The sequence below is a fragment of the Ovis canadensis genome, chromosome 22, assembly GCF_042477335.2.
Source record: "Ovis canadensis isolate MfBH-ARS-UI-01 breed Bighorn chromosome 22, ARS-UI_OviCan_v2, whole genome shotgun sequence".
NCBI lineage: Eukaryota > Metazoa > Chordata > Mammalia > Artiodactyla > Bovidae > Ovis > Ovis canadensis.
Window position 1 is genome coordinate 34,137,324 of NC_091266.1, and position 14,342 is coordinate 34,151,665.

Here is a 14,342-nt window from a genome sequence, read left to right on the forward strand (position 1 = left end):
CCCAGGAGTGAACCTTATTAAACTGGAATTCCTTTGCAGGTTAAAACACAAACGTACATTTATATTATTTTTTAAAATCTAATTTCAGGGAATTCCCTGGTGGTCCAGTGGCTAAGACTCTGCACCCTCTATACAGGGGGCCTGAGTTCGATTCCTGGTCAGGGAACTAGATCCCACGTGCTGCAACTAAGACGTTATGCAGCCAAATCAGTAAAAATAATTTTTTAAAAAAATCTAATTTCAAAAGGTAAGCATAGAAACCAGGTGGCGCCGGTGGTCAAGAATCTGTCTGCCAGTGCAGATGACACAGCAGACAAGGGTGCAGTCCCTGGGTTAGGAAAATCCCCTGGAGAAGGAAATGGCAACCCACTCCAGTATTCTTCCTCCGGGAATCCCATGGACAGAGGAGCCTGGCGGACTGCAGTCCATGGGGTTGCATGCAAAGAGTCTGTCACGACTGAGCATACACACAGTCCTGTATACCACAAGGAACTATATCCAATCTCCTGAGATAAGCCACACTGGAAACATGGGAAAGAATATATATATAAAACAGAATGTGTATGTGTGTATAACTGAGTCACTGCTGTACAGCAGAGATTTGAACAGCATTGTAAATCAACTGTACTTCAATTGAGGGGAAAAAAAGAAAGAGTTAAAACCTGGCCAGACCTGAATGAAAACCAGTTCAGGATGGAAAAAGAGAAAAGCAGCCAGGGATGCTCTAAACCCACTCAGCTATTTTCATTTATTACTGGGGATATGCACTTGCTAAACCACTCTTGCCTCATTATTATTGCTATTCAGTTGCTAAGTCTTGTCTGACTCTTTTTGACCTCATGAACTGCAACATACCAGGCTTCCCTGTCCTTCACTATCTCTCGGAGTTTGCTCGGACTCATGGCCATTGAATCAGTGATGCCATCCAACCATCTCATCCTCTTACCTCATGATAGCGCTCAATTCCTGCTTGCTTAATCTCGTCTTCTCCTAATTTCATTTCGGAAAATGAAAGTGAAGTCGCTTAGTCATGTCCAACTCTTTGGGACCCCATGGATTACAGCCTACCAAGCTTCTCCGTCCATGGCTGGGAGTGGGTTGCCATTGCCTTCTCCAGGGGATCTTCCCAGCCCAAGAATTGAACCCAGGTCTCCCACATTGCAGGCAGATGCTTTACCCTCTGAGCCACCAGGGAAGTCCAAAAGTTTCCCATGTGCCGCCTGGGAAACGAACCCAGCTCGCAAGAATGGGAATCTTGCATGAAACCACTATACCAGAACTGATTGGATCCCATTGCAATCCACTCCCCTGAGCCCCTCCCCAAAATCCTTTAGCCAGAACACAAAGTTTACAAAAGAGCTTCCCTCCCCTCTCTTGCAGAGCAGCATTCCAAGATTCCTCCAGAATTCTCTTCCTCAGTTCAAATCAATAAATCTGATTTTGTCAGACTAAAGCTTGATCTGGGGTTTTAGGCTGATTAGGCTTTCAGTTAGTTCAGTTCAGTCGCTCAGTCGTGTCTGACTCTTTGCGATTAGGCTTTAAACATGCATTTTTTCAACTTCTGTTTTTTGGCTTCCACTAAAATAAGACCCTTCAATGAGTCAGTCTTAACGTACCAGAACTTGACAACCATTTTGCGTCCTTCTTCTTTCACTTGATACAATGTGAATTTCCCCCATGTGTTACAAACTGTGTCCTCTGCTACTGCTGCTAAGTCGCTTCAGTCGTGTCCGACTCTGTGTGACCCCATAGACGGCAGCCCACCAGGCTCCCCCGTCCCTGGGATTCTCCAGGCAAGACACTGGAGTGGGTTGCCATTTCCTTTTCCAGTGCATGAAAGTGAAAAGTGAAAGTTTTGTCCGACTCTTCGTGACCCCATGGACTGCAGCCTACCAGGCTCCTCCGTCCATGGGATTTTCCAGGCAAGTGCCCATATTCAAATGTTAAAAACCCTAATTCCCATAGCTGATGGTATTAGGAGATGGGGCTTTTGGGTGGTGTTTAACTCGTAAGGATGGACCCTCATGAAAGGAACTGGCAGAGCTTCCCAACCTTTTCCCACCATGTTTCCACAAAGCGAGAAGGGCCCTCACCAGCCACACCACCCCCCCCCCCCCGCCAAAGTTTAAAACCAGACATAACTAATCTACAGTGTTAGAAGTCAGGATAGCAGTGTTCATGGTGGCAGTAGCTGAGAGTGGGCACAAAGGGAATAGTAACATTCTAATTATTTCTGAGTAAGGAGTTTACATGGATGTTATCACTGTGTGCTAACTCACTGAACTGTACCCTGACAATTTGTGCACTTTTCTGTGTATATATTACACTTCATTGTTTGACTAAAAATCAGAAGTCATCCTTGCACACAGGGCAGAGAGAGCATGAAGACTGTTGACATGAGAAAGCACCACTGCAGTGAAGGCGGTGAAGGCAGCTGAGTGCCGACTCCAGGCCCCGAGCCTCCAGCCACAGGAATCACCACCAGCTCCTCTGGTCAGGCCCACTTCTGGCACAGAGGCTGAGTTTTAGGTCTGAGAAAAAGGAACTAGTGGCCTGAGGAGGAAAAGGAAACCAAACTTGGAAATTACTATAAGCAAGCCAGTGCTCATGACCAAGGGAGAAGGCAACGGCACCCCGCTCCAGTACTCTTGCCTGGAAAATCCCATGGATGGAAGAGCCTGGTAGGCTGCAGTCCATGGGGTAGCTAAGAGTCAGGCACGACTGAGCGACTTCGCTTTCACTTTTCACTTTCTTGCATTGGAGAAGGAAATGGCAACCCACTCCAGTGTTCTTGCCTGGAGCATCCCAGGGACCACTTGAGAGAAGATAGAAAAAGTGTTGGGCTCAAGTCTCGACTTACTTTCTGCATCACACAGAGCAAGAATTGAACCTCTTTGAGTCTGCATTTCATAAGGTGGTAAAAATAATACTGAACCCGCTGGTCTACTCTGAAGATTGTGTCAAAATGATTACAACGCAGTTTTAAGTGTTGTTAGTGGTACCATGTGAGGGGTGCTATGGTGCCCTTTTGCCACCAGAGGGAGCACCGCAAACAAACTGTTAAAGCCAAAACCCCACAGAGATCATAACTACTGAGCCACCTGGGGTTTTGCAAATCAGATGGGGAGATGAAGAGGCCCAGGCTAGTGGCAGCCTTCAGATCCTTTTCCTAGAGAGCAGGCACTGTGGGCCGGCCAACTGAGTCTGCACCGTGACTGGATACAGCCCCTGGATGCTCAAGAGCAAGCACTGGAGGGGCCACAGGCTCCCTGGTGGCCCTCCATCCTGAGGCATCTGCTCAGAGTCTCCTCCGGAAGGCATGTGGAGCCAGGAGAGGGGAAGGAGACATCCAGATGGCCTGGGCACACTATAGCTCACTCTTCCCCACCCTGCACCCCAGGGCTCACCTTATTGCTGAAGGACTAAACTCCTCCACCCTGAATTCCACCAACGCCTTCCACCCAGAGGCATTAACTGTCTCCATGACTAGCCACGTATATATGGCTCGTAAAGATGACTCTTTGCATCAGGTGGCCAAAGTACTGGAGCTTCAGCTTCAGCTTCAGCATCAGAAGAGCCGACTCATTGGAAAAGACCCTGATGCTAGGAAAGATTGAGGGCAGAAGAAAAAGGGGCGACAGAGGATGAGATGGCTGGATGGCATCACCAACTCAATGGACATGCGTTGGAGCAAACTCCAGGAGATAGGGAAGGACAGGGAAGCTTGGCGTGCTGCAGTCCATGGGGTCGCGAATAGCTGGACCTGACTGAGTGCCTGAACAGCAACAAAGGACCACTCACCACTCACGTTTGTAGGATGGATCCTCTAGTCACACCCTCAGGGTTAGAATTCAAGTACCACCACTTGCTGTCTGAACTTGAGCAAGTCGCGGTACTCTCTGAGCTTGTTTCTTTCATCTGTAAAATGGAGATAAGAATGTCCGCCCATAGCATTTTTGAGAACTAAATAAGGTAACACATGTAAAAGTGCTTAACCCTATCTGGCACATAGTGAGAAGGCAATAACTACGAGCTGACTCGTTGGAAAAGACCCTGAAGCTGGGGAAAATTGAGGGCAGGAGAAGGGGTGACAGAGGGTGAGATGGTTGGATGGCATCACTGACTCCATGGATATGAGTTTGATGGCTATCTCCATCACTAATTCCAGGATATAGTGAAGGACAGAGAATCCTGGCATGCTGCAGTCTATGGGGTTGCAAAGAGTTGGCCATGACTTAGCAACTTAACAACATTATTATTATCCAAAATAAAAATCTTCTTGAGTTACAAAGCACCTTTTCACCCACTATCTAAGTGAGGAGGAAAGAAAGAGCACATGTCCTCATTTCACAGACGGGTAAATATGGTTCCAAGGAGTTGAGTGACACCACTAAGGTCATACAGTCGGTCAATGGGCAAAAGCCAGGAGCTCCAACTCTTAGCTGAGGAGCCCCCTCTGTAGTCACTGCTCTTAAAACTCTCTTTAAGGCTTATGTGGAAGTAACAGGGCTGCTGCACCCGAAGCACTGAGCCCAGGGCCACAGGAAGGCCTTTTTTAGATTTGTGGGATTGTAATCTCTTATGATGCTAGGCAGGAGGAAAGGGAAGTTGAGGTTTAGCCTCTTGCCCTAAACAAAGAGGAAGCGATGGTTTGGATGTTTGAAATAGGGCTCAAGCCCTGAGGGTAGGAGAAGGGCTTTGTCACCCTGGGCAGCCCATCATGATCAAGCAGTGGAGTTGCAACTCCAGAGGGTTTTCCTAACTGCTGCAGTTGTGTTAACCACCAGACTTTGGGCTTAGGCAAGCTTGCATTTGGAGCCACATCCTAGGTATGTGACTGGTGACTGGACTTTATAAGCCACAGTTTGATCATCTGAAAATGGAGCTGCTCTTTGGAGGCAGAAATGAGATAGCACACGCCAAGTGCTTAGCACCACGCCTGGCACGTCACTGTTGCAGAAGGCCGAGTGAATGGGGCAGTGACATTCGTTTGGCAAAGAAGAGCTTTTAGGAAGAAGAGTTTACTTCCTAGAGTAAGTCTGGGGGGGTAAGTGAATGGCCTGGTGTACTAAAAATGACAGAGAGGACCAGTATCTGGGCATGGCAGGTGTGATATTGCACAAAAGGAGAACTGTCTTCCAAGGTGGAGTCCACCCTTTCTTCCCACCTGGCAGTATGTGTCCATGGCTAGCTGAAGGGAGTCTGGGCAAGGAGAGAGTGTGATCGCCACTATAACCTGGCGTCCTGATTCCCCCAAATCAGCCTTACTCCAAAATGAAATCTTTGCCACTTACTACTTTGAATACCACCCCCCCACCTCACCCCCCCCTCTTTTTCTTTTTTTTGCCATGAAGCGTATAAGATCTTAGTTCCCCGACCAGGGATCGAACCCATGCCCCCTGCAGGGGAAGCATAGTATCTTAACCTCTGAAGGGCCAAAGAAGTTCCACGAGGTGGGTTTTTGAAAATGAAACTGGCAAAGTAGATTGGGAGCATATCCTAATGGGCTTTGAGGGCCAGGCTAAGGGGTCTGGATTCTAATAGGGAGTTTCAGAAGCACATTGCACTCACGCTCCTACTGAGTCCTCACAGCTGTGCTGTGCAGTAGGTGCCATTATCGTCAGCCCAACAACAAGCACTCACACACACAGAAGGCTGCAAAGAAGAAAAGAGTTTATTTTGTTCTTAAGAATGGTAATTCTGGAGAAACAAATTTGGGTGAATACTAAAGAGTGTTCCAAGGAAGAGTCAGAGGGTTATAAAGACAAAAGCCACCAGAATACATTCTAGAGCAAGAAAGGATATGTATGCCCTTAAGGGACAGGCTGTGACAAGTGTTTTAGGGTAAGAGTCTGATACAAATCTTGAGTTTCTGGAACATTGGGCAGATACTCTGGATGCGTTCATTAAGGCAATAAATGCTCAAAAGGTCAGATTTCCATCCAGGCAGAGAACCACATAAGTCACACTTCCTTAAAGACCTCCCAGCTCCATTTAATTTTTCATTTGTATTTTAAAAACTTTTATTTTTATTCATCTCTTTGGCTGCCCTGGGTCTTAGTTGCAGCAGGTGGGATCTAGTTTTTTGACCAGGGATCAAACCTGGGCTCCCTGCACTGGGAGCATGGCGTCTTAGCCACTGAGTTCAGTTCAGTTCAGTTGCTCAGTCGTGTCCGATTCTTTGTGACCCCATGAATCGCAGCACGCCAGGCCTCCCTGTCCATCACCAATTCCCAGAGTTTACTCAAATTCATGTCCATCAAGTCGGTGATGCCATCCAGCCATCTCATCCTCTGTCGTCCCCTTCTCCTCCTGCCCCCAATCTCTCCCAGCATCAGGGTCTTTTCCAGTGAGTCAACTCTTCGCATCAGGTGGCCAAAGTATTGGAGTTTCAGCCTCAGCATCAGTCCTTCGAATGAACACCCAGGACTGATCTCCTTTAGGATGGACTGGTTGGATCTCCTTGCAGTCCAAGGGATTCTCAAGAGTCTTCTCCAACACCACAGTTCAAAAGAATCAATTCTTTGGCACTTAGCTTTCTTCACAGTCCAACTCTCACATCCATACATGACCACTGGAAAAACCAAAGCCTTGACTAGACGGACCTTTGTTGGAAAAGTAATGTCTCTGCTTTTGAATATGCTATCTAGGTTGGTCATAACTTTCCTTCCAAGGAGTAAGCATTTTTTAATTTCATAGCTGCAATCACCATCTGCAGTGATTTTGAAGCCCCCCAAAATAAAGTCTGATACTCTTTCCACTGTTTCCCCATCTATTTGCCATCAAGTGATGGGACCAGATGCCATGATCTTCGTTTTCTGAATGTTGAGCTTTAAGCCAACTTTTTAACTTTCCTCTTTCACTTTCAACAAGAGGCTTTTTAGTTCCTCTTCACTTTCTGCCATAAGGGTGGTGTCACCTGCATATCTGAGGTTATTGATATTTCTCCCAGCAATCTTGATTCCAACTTGTGCTTCTTCCAGTCCAGCATTTCTCATGATGTACTCTGCATAGAAGTTAAATAAAGCAGGGTGACAATATACAGCCTTGACATACTCCTTTTCCTATTTGGAACCAGTCTGTTGTTCCATGTCCAATTCTAACTGTTGCATCCTGACCTGGATATAGGTTTCTCAAGAGGCAGGTCAGGTGATCTGGTATTCCCATCTCAGAATTTTCCACAGTTTATTGTGATCCACATAGTAAAAGGCTTTGGCATAGTCAATAAAGCAGAAATAGATGTTTTTCTGGAACTCTCTTGCTTTTTTGATGATCCAGCGGATGTTGGCAATTTGATCTCCGGTTTCTCTGCCTTTTCTAAAACCAGTTTGAACATCTGGAAGTTCACGGTTTACATACTGCTGAAGCCTGGCTTGGAGAATTTTGAGCATTACTTTACTAGCGTGTGAGATGAGTGCAATTGTACGGTAGTTTGAGCATTTTTTGGCATTGCCTTTCTTTGGGATGGAATGAAAAGTGACCTTTTCCAGTCCTGTGGCCACTGCTGAGTTTTCAGCCACTGAACCACCAGGGAAATCTTTCCTAGCTTCATTTTAGAGGATTCTGTTAGCAATATTGACTCCATTTTTAATTTTCTTTTCACATCATTATCCATATTATACACGTGGAGAAACCAAAGCTGGAGAAAGTCGAGTACTTGCTTAGGTTTCCAACAGCATTAAATGATAGAGTTGGCATTTTATTTATTTATTTTTTTTTAGTTTTTTATTTTTTAAATTTTAAAATCTTTAATTCTTACATGCATTCCCAAACATGATCCCCCCTCCCACCTCCCTCCCCATAACATCTTTCTGGGTCATCCCCATGCACCAGCCCCAAGCATGCTGCATCCTGCGTCAGACATAGACTGGCGATTCAATTCACATGATAGTATACATGTTAGAATGTCATTCTCCCAAATCATCCCACCCTCTCCCTCTCCCTCTGAGTCCCAAAGTCCGTTATACACATCTGTGTCTCTTTCCCTGTCTTGCATACAGGGTCATCATTGCCATCTTCCTAAATTCCATATATATGTGTTAGTATACTGTATTGGTGTTTTTCTTTCTGGCTTACTTCACTCTGTATAATCGGCTCCAGTTTCATCCATCTCATCAGAACTGATTCAAATGAATTCTTTTTAACGGCTGAGTAATACTCCATTGTGTATATGTACCACAGCTTTCTTATCCATTCGTCTGCTGATGGACATCTAGGTTGTTTCCATGTCCTGGCTATTATAAACAGTGCTGCGATGAACATTGGGGTACATGTGTCTCTTTCAATTCTGGTTTCCTCGGTGTGTATGCCCAGAAGTGGGATTGCTGGGTCATAAGGTAGTTCTATTTGCAATTTTTTAAGGAATCTCCACACTGTTCTCCATAGTGGCTGTACTAGTTTGCATTCCCACCAACAGTGTAGGAGGGTTCCCTTTTCTCCACACCCTCTCCAGCATTTATTGCTTGCAGATTTTTGGATCGCAGCCATTCTGACTGGTGTGAAGTGGTACCTCATTGTGGTTTTGATTTGCATTTCTCTAATAATGAGTGATGTTGAGCATCTTTTCATGTGTTTGTTAGCCATCCGTATGTCTTCTTTGGAGAAATGTCTATTTAGTTCTTTGGCCCATTTTTTGATTGGGTCGTTTATTTTTCTGGAGTTGAGCTGCATAAGTTGCTTGTATATTTTTGAGATTAGTTGTTTGTCAGTTGCTTCATTTGCTATTATTTTCTCCCATTCAGAAGGCTGTCTTTAACAGAAGGACATGGTCCAGGGGAGGCCGGCCAGGAACGCAGCAGACGTGATCAGGACAGGCCGGGGCGGTCAGGTCTCGGGGTGAGGGAGAGGACAGCTCCCATCACTCCCGCTTCTTGTAGCTGTCCAGGTGTGTCAGGACCCAGCCCGAAGGCAGGAGGAAACACAGGAAGCAGGAGGTGAGCCCAATGGCGATATCCATGGTCCCGAGCTGCTCCCGCGGCGGCTTGGAATGTATCTGGGCACGCGGCACCGGGAGCCGCCGAGCAGGGCCTGTCAGGCCTCTCAACAGCAGCGGAGTTAGCACAGACATGACGGCACGGAGTAGACTGCAGGTAACGCGCAGCCGGACTCCAAGGTCGCGAAGTCAAAATGGCCTAGAGTTGGCATTTTAAACTTACTTTTCTCTCAAGTCCTTTTCTTCATGATCAGCTGATTACAAAGACATCAAAGTGGCCTAGTTCTCATGTACAGTGCTCACAGGCTGGTTGGCGTGGCGGTGAAGAAACCATGGTGATGATATGATCCACGCCATCATCCAGGTATGCCCAGGAGTCAGGGAGCCTTGAGCTTGGCAGGGTGTGGGCAGGTCTAGGAGGCAGATTCAGTGTCAGGTGAGGATTGCTTTCTGATCCATAGGCTGCTGTCTACTTGCTGAGTCCCCACATGGCAGAAAGGGCAAGAGAACTCTGTGAGCTCTCTCTCTCTCTCTCTTTTTTTTAAATAAATGTGTCCATTTCTTTTTTCTTCAATTTGGCTGCACACACGGTATCTTCGATCCTGGTTGAAGTATGCGGGATCTCTGGCTGCGGCATGTGGGATCCAGCTCCCCGACCAGGAATTGAGCCCCAGGCACCTGCACTGGAAGCGTGGAGTGTTAGCCCCTGGATCATCAGGGAAGTCCTTGGGCTTTCTTTTATAAGATACTAGTCCCATGAGCCCTCATGGTCTAAGCACCTCCCATAGTCTGCACCTCCTAATACCATCACATCAGGGTTATGATGTTTTTTTGCATTTTTAAAACATTTATTTATTTTTAATTGACAGACAATTGCTTTACAATATTGTGTTGGTTTCTGTCACACATCAACAGGAATCAGCCATAGGTATACATATGTCCCCTCCCTCTTGAACTTCTTTCTCACCTCCCACATCCCACCCCTCTAGGTTGTTACAGAACCCTAGTTTGAGTTTCCCGAGTCATACAGCACATTCCCACTGGCTATCTATTTTACGTATGGTAGTGCCTATGTTTCCATGGCACTCTCTCCTGTCACCCCACCCTCTCCTTCCTCCCCACCCCCACCACCCACCTGTGCCCAGATGTCTGTTCTTTATCTGTGCGTCTCCATTGCTGCCCTGCAAATATGTCCATCAGTGCCATCTTTCTAGATTCCATATATGTGCATTAATAGATGATGTTTATTATTCTCTTTCTGACTTACTTCACTCTGTATAACAGGCTCTAGGTCCATCCGGTTATGGTCTCTTTTGTAGTTTTCACTTTGAAGGTTAAGATTTCAACATATGAGTTTGGGGACATAAACGTTCAGTCCATTGCAGTGACACTGGAGCTGCATGGTGAACTGAAATTGATCAGAAAGGAAAGGTGGAGGTGTGGGCCAGGCCTAGGGAACAGCAGCTGCAAAGACACAGAGGCTAGAGGTAACATGACATGTTTGCCCTAGAGGCAGGATGCTAATTAAAGACTACTGCACCAGGACAGGCAAGAAACAATGAGGTCTGACACCAAGGCTGTGGCAGTGGGAGCAAAAAGGAGAAGAGAGATGGGAAAATGTAGTTAGGAGGTGGAATGGGCAGCACTCACTGACTGACCGGTTATGAGGAATGGGCTAGATTGCAATGTGCAGTTATGTAGACTGTGGACTGCTCAATTTCTCACCTGAGGGATCTGAACTCCCATTCTCATTGGAACTGGTCTTTTTCTAAGTAACCAAGATACTGTAGAGACTAGCAATAGCCCTAGAGGGAGGAAAAATTACTCCCAGGGAGGCAAGCAGTTCCAGACTAGATGTGGAGGGTGTCTATGGAAGACACCACTTCTAAATAGCTGAAACAAAAAGCTGAATCTCTGATTTACTTTGGGAGTACACAGCACTGCCTGTGGGGCAGTCTCTGAGTGGAGCAGGGAAGTGATCGTCCATGAGGTGCTGGGAGGTGTGAAGGTCAGGGATGGGCACACTTAGAGGAGGGAGAGTTTAGGTGACTGTCTCTGACTGACCTACAGAAGTGTGGTCACCAAGGCAAACTGTCATCGTTCCATTAAAGGGAGATGAGCTGTCATTGCTGATATGGTTTAAAACCCTTTGGGGTTTTTACTTGTTGCCTTGGCAACAGGACAGTCTTTGGGGTATGAGAACTTTTCTTCATGAGACAGCTAGCTTAAACCGTTCACCTCCTTCCCTTCAGGAGCATTTTACTTTAACAGTGGACCATGTTTCTCAAAGGGTTAAATCTCCAGAGGGATTTAGGACCTGTTGGGGGCTTAGACACCTGCCTGGTCCAGGCAGTGGCAATAAGATCCAGTTTCTGTCCTTTCCTTCCAAATCCTGGACCTGGGGTTGTCCTAAAACCGGGATCACGGAAATTAGTTACACAGTAGGGGAAGGTCCTGGCCCGGGGCTGGCAGTCATATATCAAGTCAAAACTGGGACCTAGGAGTGAATGAAAGTTTTATCTGGGGACCTTCTGAGAACTACAGCCAGGAGGACAGCCTCTCAGGTAGCTCTGAGGAGCTGCCCTGGAGTTGGCCAAGGGCAAAGTCTCCACGGGTATATGAAATAGAGATGCAGTGCCCATCCTCAAGGAGTTTCTAGTTGAGTTGATCTGATATAAATAGATACATAAAAAAATCTTTCATAATCTAAGGTAGATATCCTGTGAGTTAGAGTTCCTCAGAATTCCAAGGAGGTGAGAGATTCCTTCTGGAAGCACAGCAAATGGATGAAAGCAATAAATTAGGATTCCCGGGCTCTCTCCCAAGGCTGGTGGCACAGACACCCTTGGCCTCCTGCCCAAAGTATCCCACTTACATGCTCAGTTCCAATCCCAGTCTTGATCGCATGGGTAATAGCATTTGTTATCAATATGTTAATAATAACATTATTATTATTTATGACTATTTGCTAGTCTGAAAAGGCAAGGTTAAGGCTGGCAGTGTATGCTCATCACTACTGCAGTGACCAAGCAGAAGGAATGGCCAGAGGGAGAACTTCCAAAGCGGGAGTCTTCCAAGGTCCCCACATGGGCCGTGCCAGGAGCTTGAACAAGGAAACCTTCCGGGGCAGGTCTTGCTTCGCAGCCCTGGAAGTCCAGAAACTGCAAGTGCAGCTTTTAGTGCTGGACCTCATTCCAGTGATCTCTCTGGTCACTGAGTCCCATCTTCTCCCAGCTGCAGAGGAAGGAGGCAATGGAACATTGTGGTTAGAGTGCACACTCGGCCACTGACTGTCTGGGTTTGAGTCCTGGATTCTTTTTCACTTCTGCCCGCAGTTGTGACTTTGGACTAATTATATCCCCAGGCCTCAGTTTCTTCATCTGTAGAATGGAGAACCTACATTATATGAATTGCGAGAAGGTTGAGATAATATGTTAAAACACTGGACATGGTAAACTTCTGTTACCAAGTCCAAGTAAGGTCTGCCTGTCTCATGACAGGCCAGTGAATCCAACAGATGAGGTGTTGAGGCAAGCAATACGACTTTGTTCAGAGAACCGACTGATCGAGAAGATGGCAGACTAATGTCTCAAAATAATCATCTTCCCTGGGTCTGGATGCCAGCTTCTCTTATGAATCAGAGGTTGAGGGGCAGGGGAGCGAGCAAAATAAAAAGGCCATTAATTCAAATATCTCCTAAAATAGCACGCTTTAGACAGGAGGATGTGTTCATTTCTTTCTTCCTGCCATCTGCAGATGGACAGAGTTCTTTCTGAACAAAGGCCCTTTAGTTTAACAGTCTGGCAGGGGGGCAGGATTCTCTGAGGCAGGCCATTACGTATGATTATAATAACAAAAGCAATGGAAAGCAAGTCAAAGAAACAGTTTTAACATGGAGTCAGAATTGACTTCTCCCTGCAATACTTTCACGGACAGTAGATGACATATCTAAAAACCAATCTTATGTGCTTTGATTCACGTTTTTAACAAAGTACCTTTTCTCTGCCTATCAAACCCTTCCCACTCTTTAAAGTCAATAAGTGCCCTAAATGCAACATTTATGTGGAGCCCACAGAGAATATTAGGTTAGATATACACGGACTTGGGAGGCAGCGAGCCTAGGCTTGAATCCTGGTTCCTGCAACCCTGGGAAAATTGCTTCATCCCTCAGTTTCCTCTTCAATAAATAGGGAATCAATAGTACTAGACTCCTAAGAGGGCTTCCCTGGTGGCTCAGACGGTAAAGCGTCTGCCTGCAATGCGGGAGAGCTGGGTTCAATTCCTGGGTCGGGAAGAGGAAATGGCAATCCACTCCAGCACTCTTGCCTGGAAAATCCCATGGACTGTGGGTCGCAAAGAGTCGGACACGACTGAGCGACTTCATTTCACTTCAGTCTCCTAAGACCACCATGAGGATATGAATGAATGAGCTAATGTTTGTAAAGTACTTAAAACACTGCCTGATACATAGTAGGTGCTTTATGAGTGAGTGTTGAAAACTTTTGTATAATTTGTCAAAGTATAACACAGCACAATTTCTTTGTTAGGTGTTTTACACATGGGCCTTATTTGTACTCCGCCTGCTATGAAGGCCAGAAAACACATTCTACCCATCTTTAACCCTAGTCCGCTGCCTGACTCATGTTTGGTGCTCAATAAAGTGGCAAGGTTGAAATAAACCAGGACATAGTGGCATGGGCACTGGAAAGCTGTCTAGACAAACAGCAGATAAGCTGTCTACTTAAACTGCTGATTAGGTGTAGCGGAGGGACAAGCAGTAATCCTTCTCTTTCTGGAGCGTTTGATCGGCCTAGAGTTTGCTTCTCTGTTGGTCCAGGAGGCATTGACCAGAGGCTGTGAGAGACTAGAAAAGTTGGGACAAACAGCTCTGTGTTAAATGAAGAGCAAGTCTTTCAAACTAGCAGTCAGAACCAGTGTCCTTATGGAGATCATTGTCCATGGAAATGAGATAGAAACAACCATTATTTACTGAGCACCTTCCGCATAGATATACTCACGCTCGGCCACTTCAGTCTGTCCAACTCTTTGCAACCCCCATGCACTGTAGCCCGCCAGGCTCCTCTGTCCATGGGCTTCTCCAGGCGGGAATACTGGAGTGGGTTGTCATGCCCTTCTCCAGGGGATCTTCCTAACCCAGGGATAGAACCCGCGTTTCCTGTGTCTCCTGCTTTGCAGGCGGATTCTTTACCCATTGAGCCACCTGGGAAACCCTCCTGGTAGATAGCCACCCGCTGGATATTTACTACGTTCGTTTACAGACGAGGGTGAGCGAGGTTAAGCAGTGTCCACATAGCGAATAAAATGGAAGAGTGAAGACTGGAACGCAGGCGTGTGAATCACAATCTGTGTTCGGATGGGAAAGTGATCTGGGCAAGCCAAGCGCGATTGG

The 14,342-nt window shown here is 46.4% G+C and overlaps 1 protein-coding gene across 1 annotated transcript; it reads right to left on the bottom strand.

Moving 5' to 3' along the window:
- Positions 1 to 8,754: 8,754 nt before the first annotated feature.
- LOC138929804 (cytochrome c oxidase subunit 8A, mitochondrial) lies at positions 8,755 to 9,125 on the bottom strand. Its single transcript, XM_070289450.1, has one exon. It carries the CDS (start codon positions 9,065 to 9,067, stop codon positions 8,858 to 8,860), a length of 210 nt encoding a protein of 69 aa, XP_070145551.1. The 5' UTR covers positions 9,068 to 9,125; the 3' UTR covers positions 8,755 to 8,857.
- Between the last annotated feature and the right edge of the window lie 5,217 nt (positions 9,126 to 14,342).

What these genes read in the sequence shown, in the direction of transcription:
- LOC138929804 (XM_070289450.1), bottom strand. Translation starts at nt 9,067, where the DNA reads ATGTCTGTGCTAACTCCGCTGCTGTTGAGAGGCCTGACAGGCCCTGCT.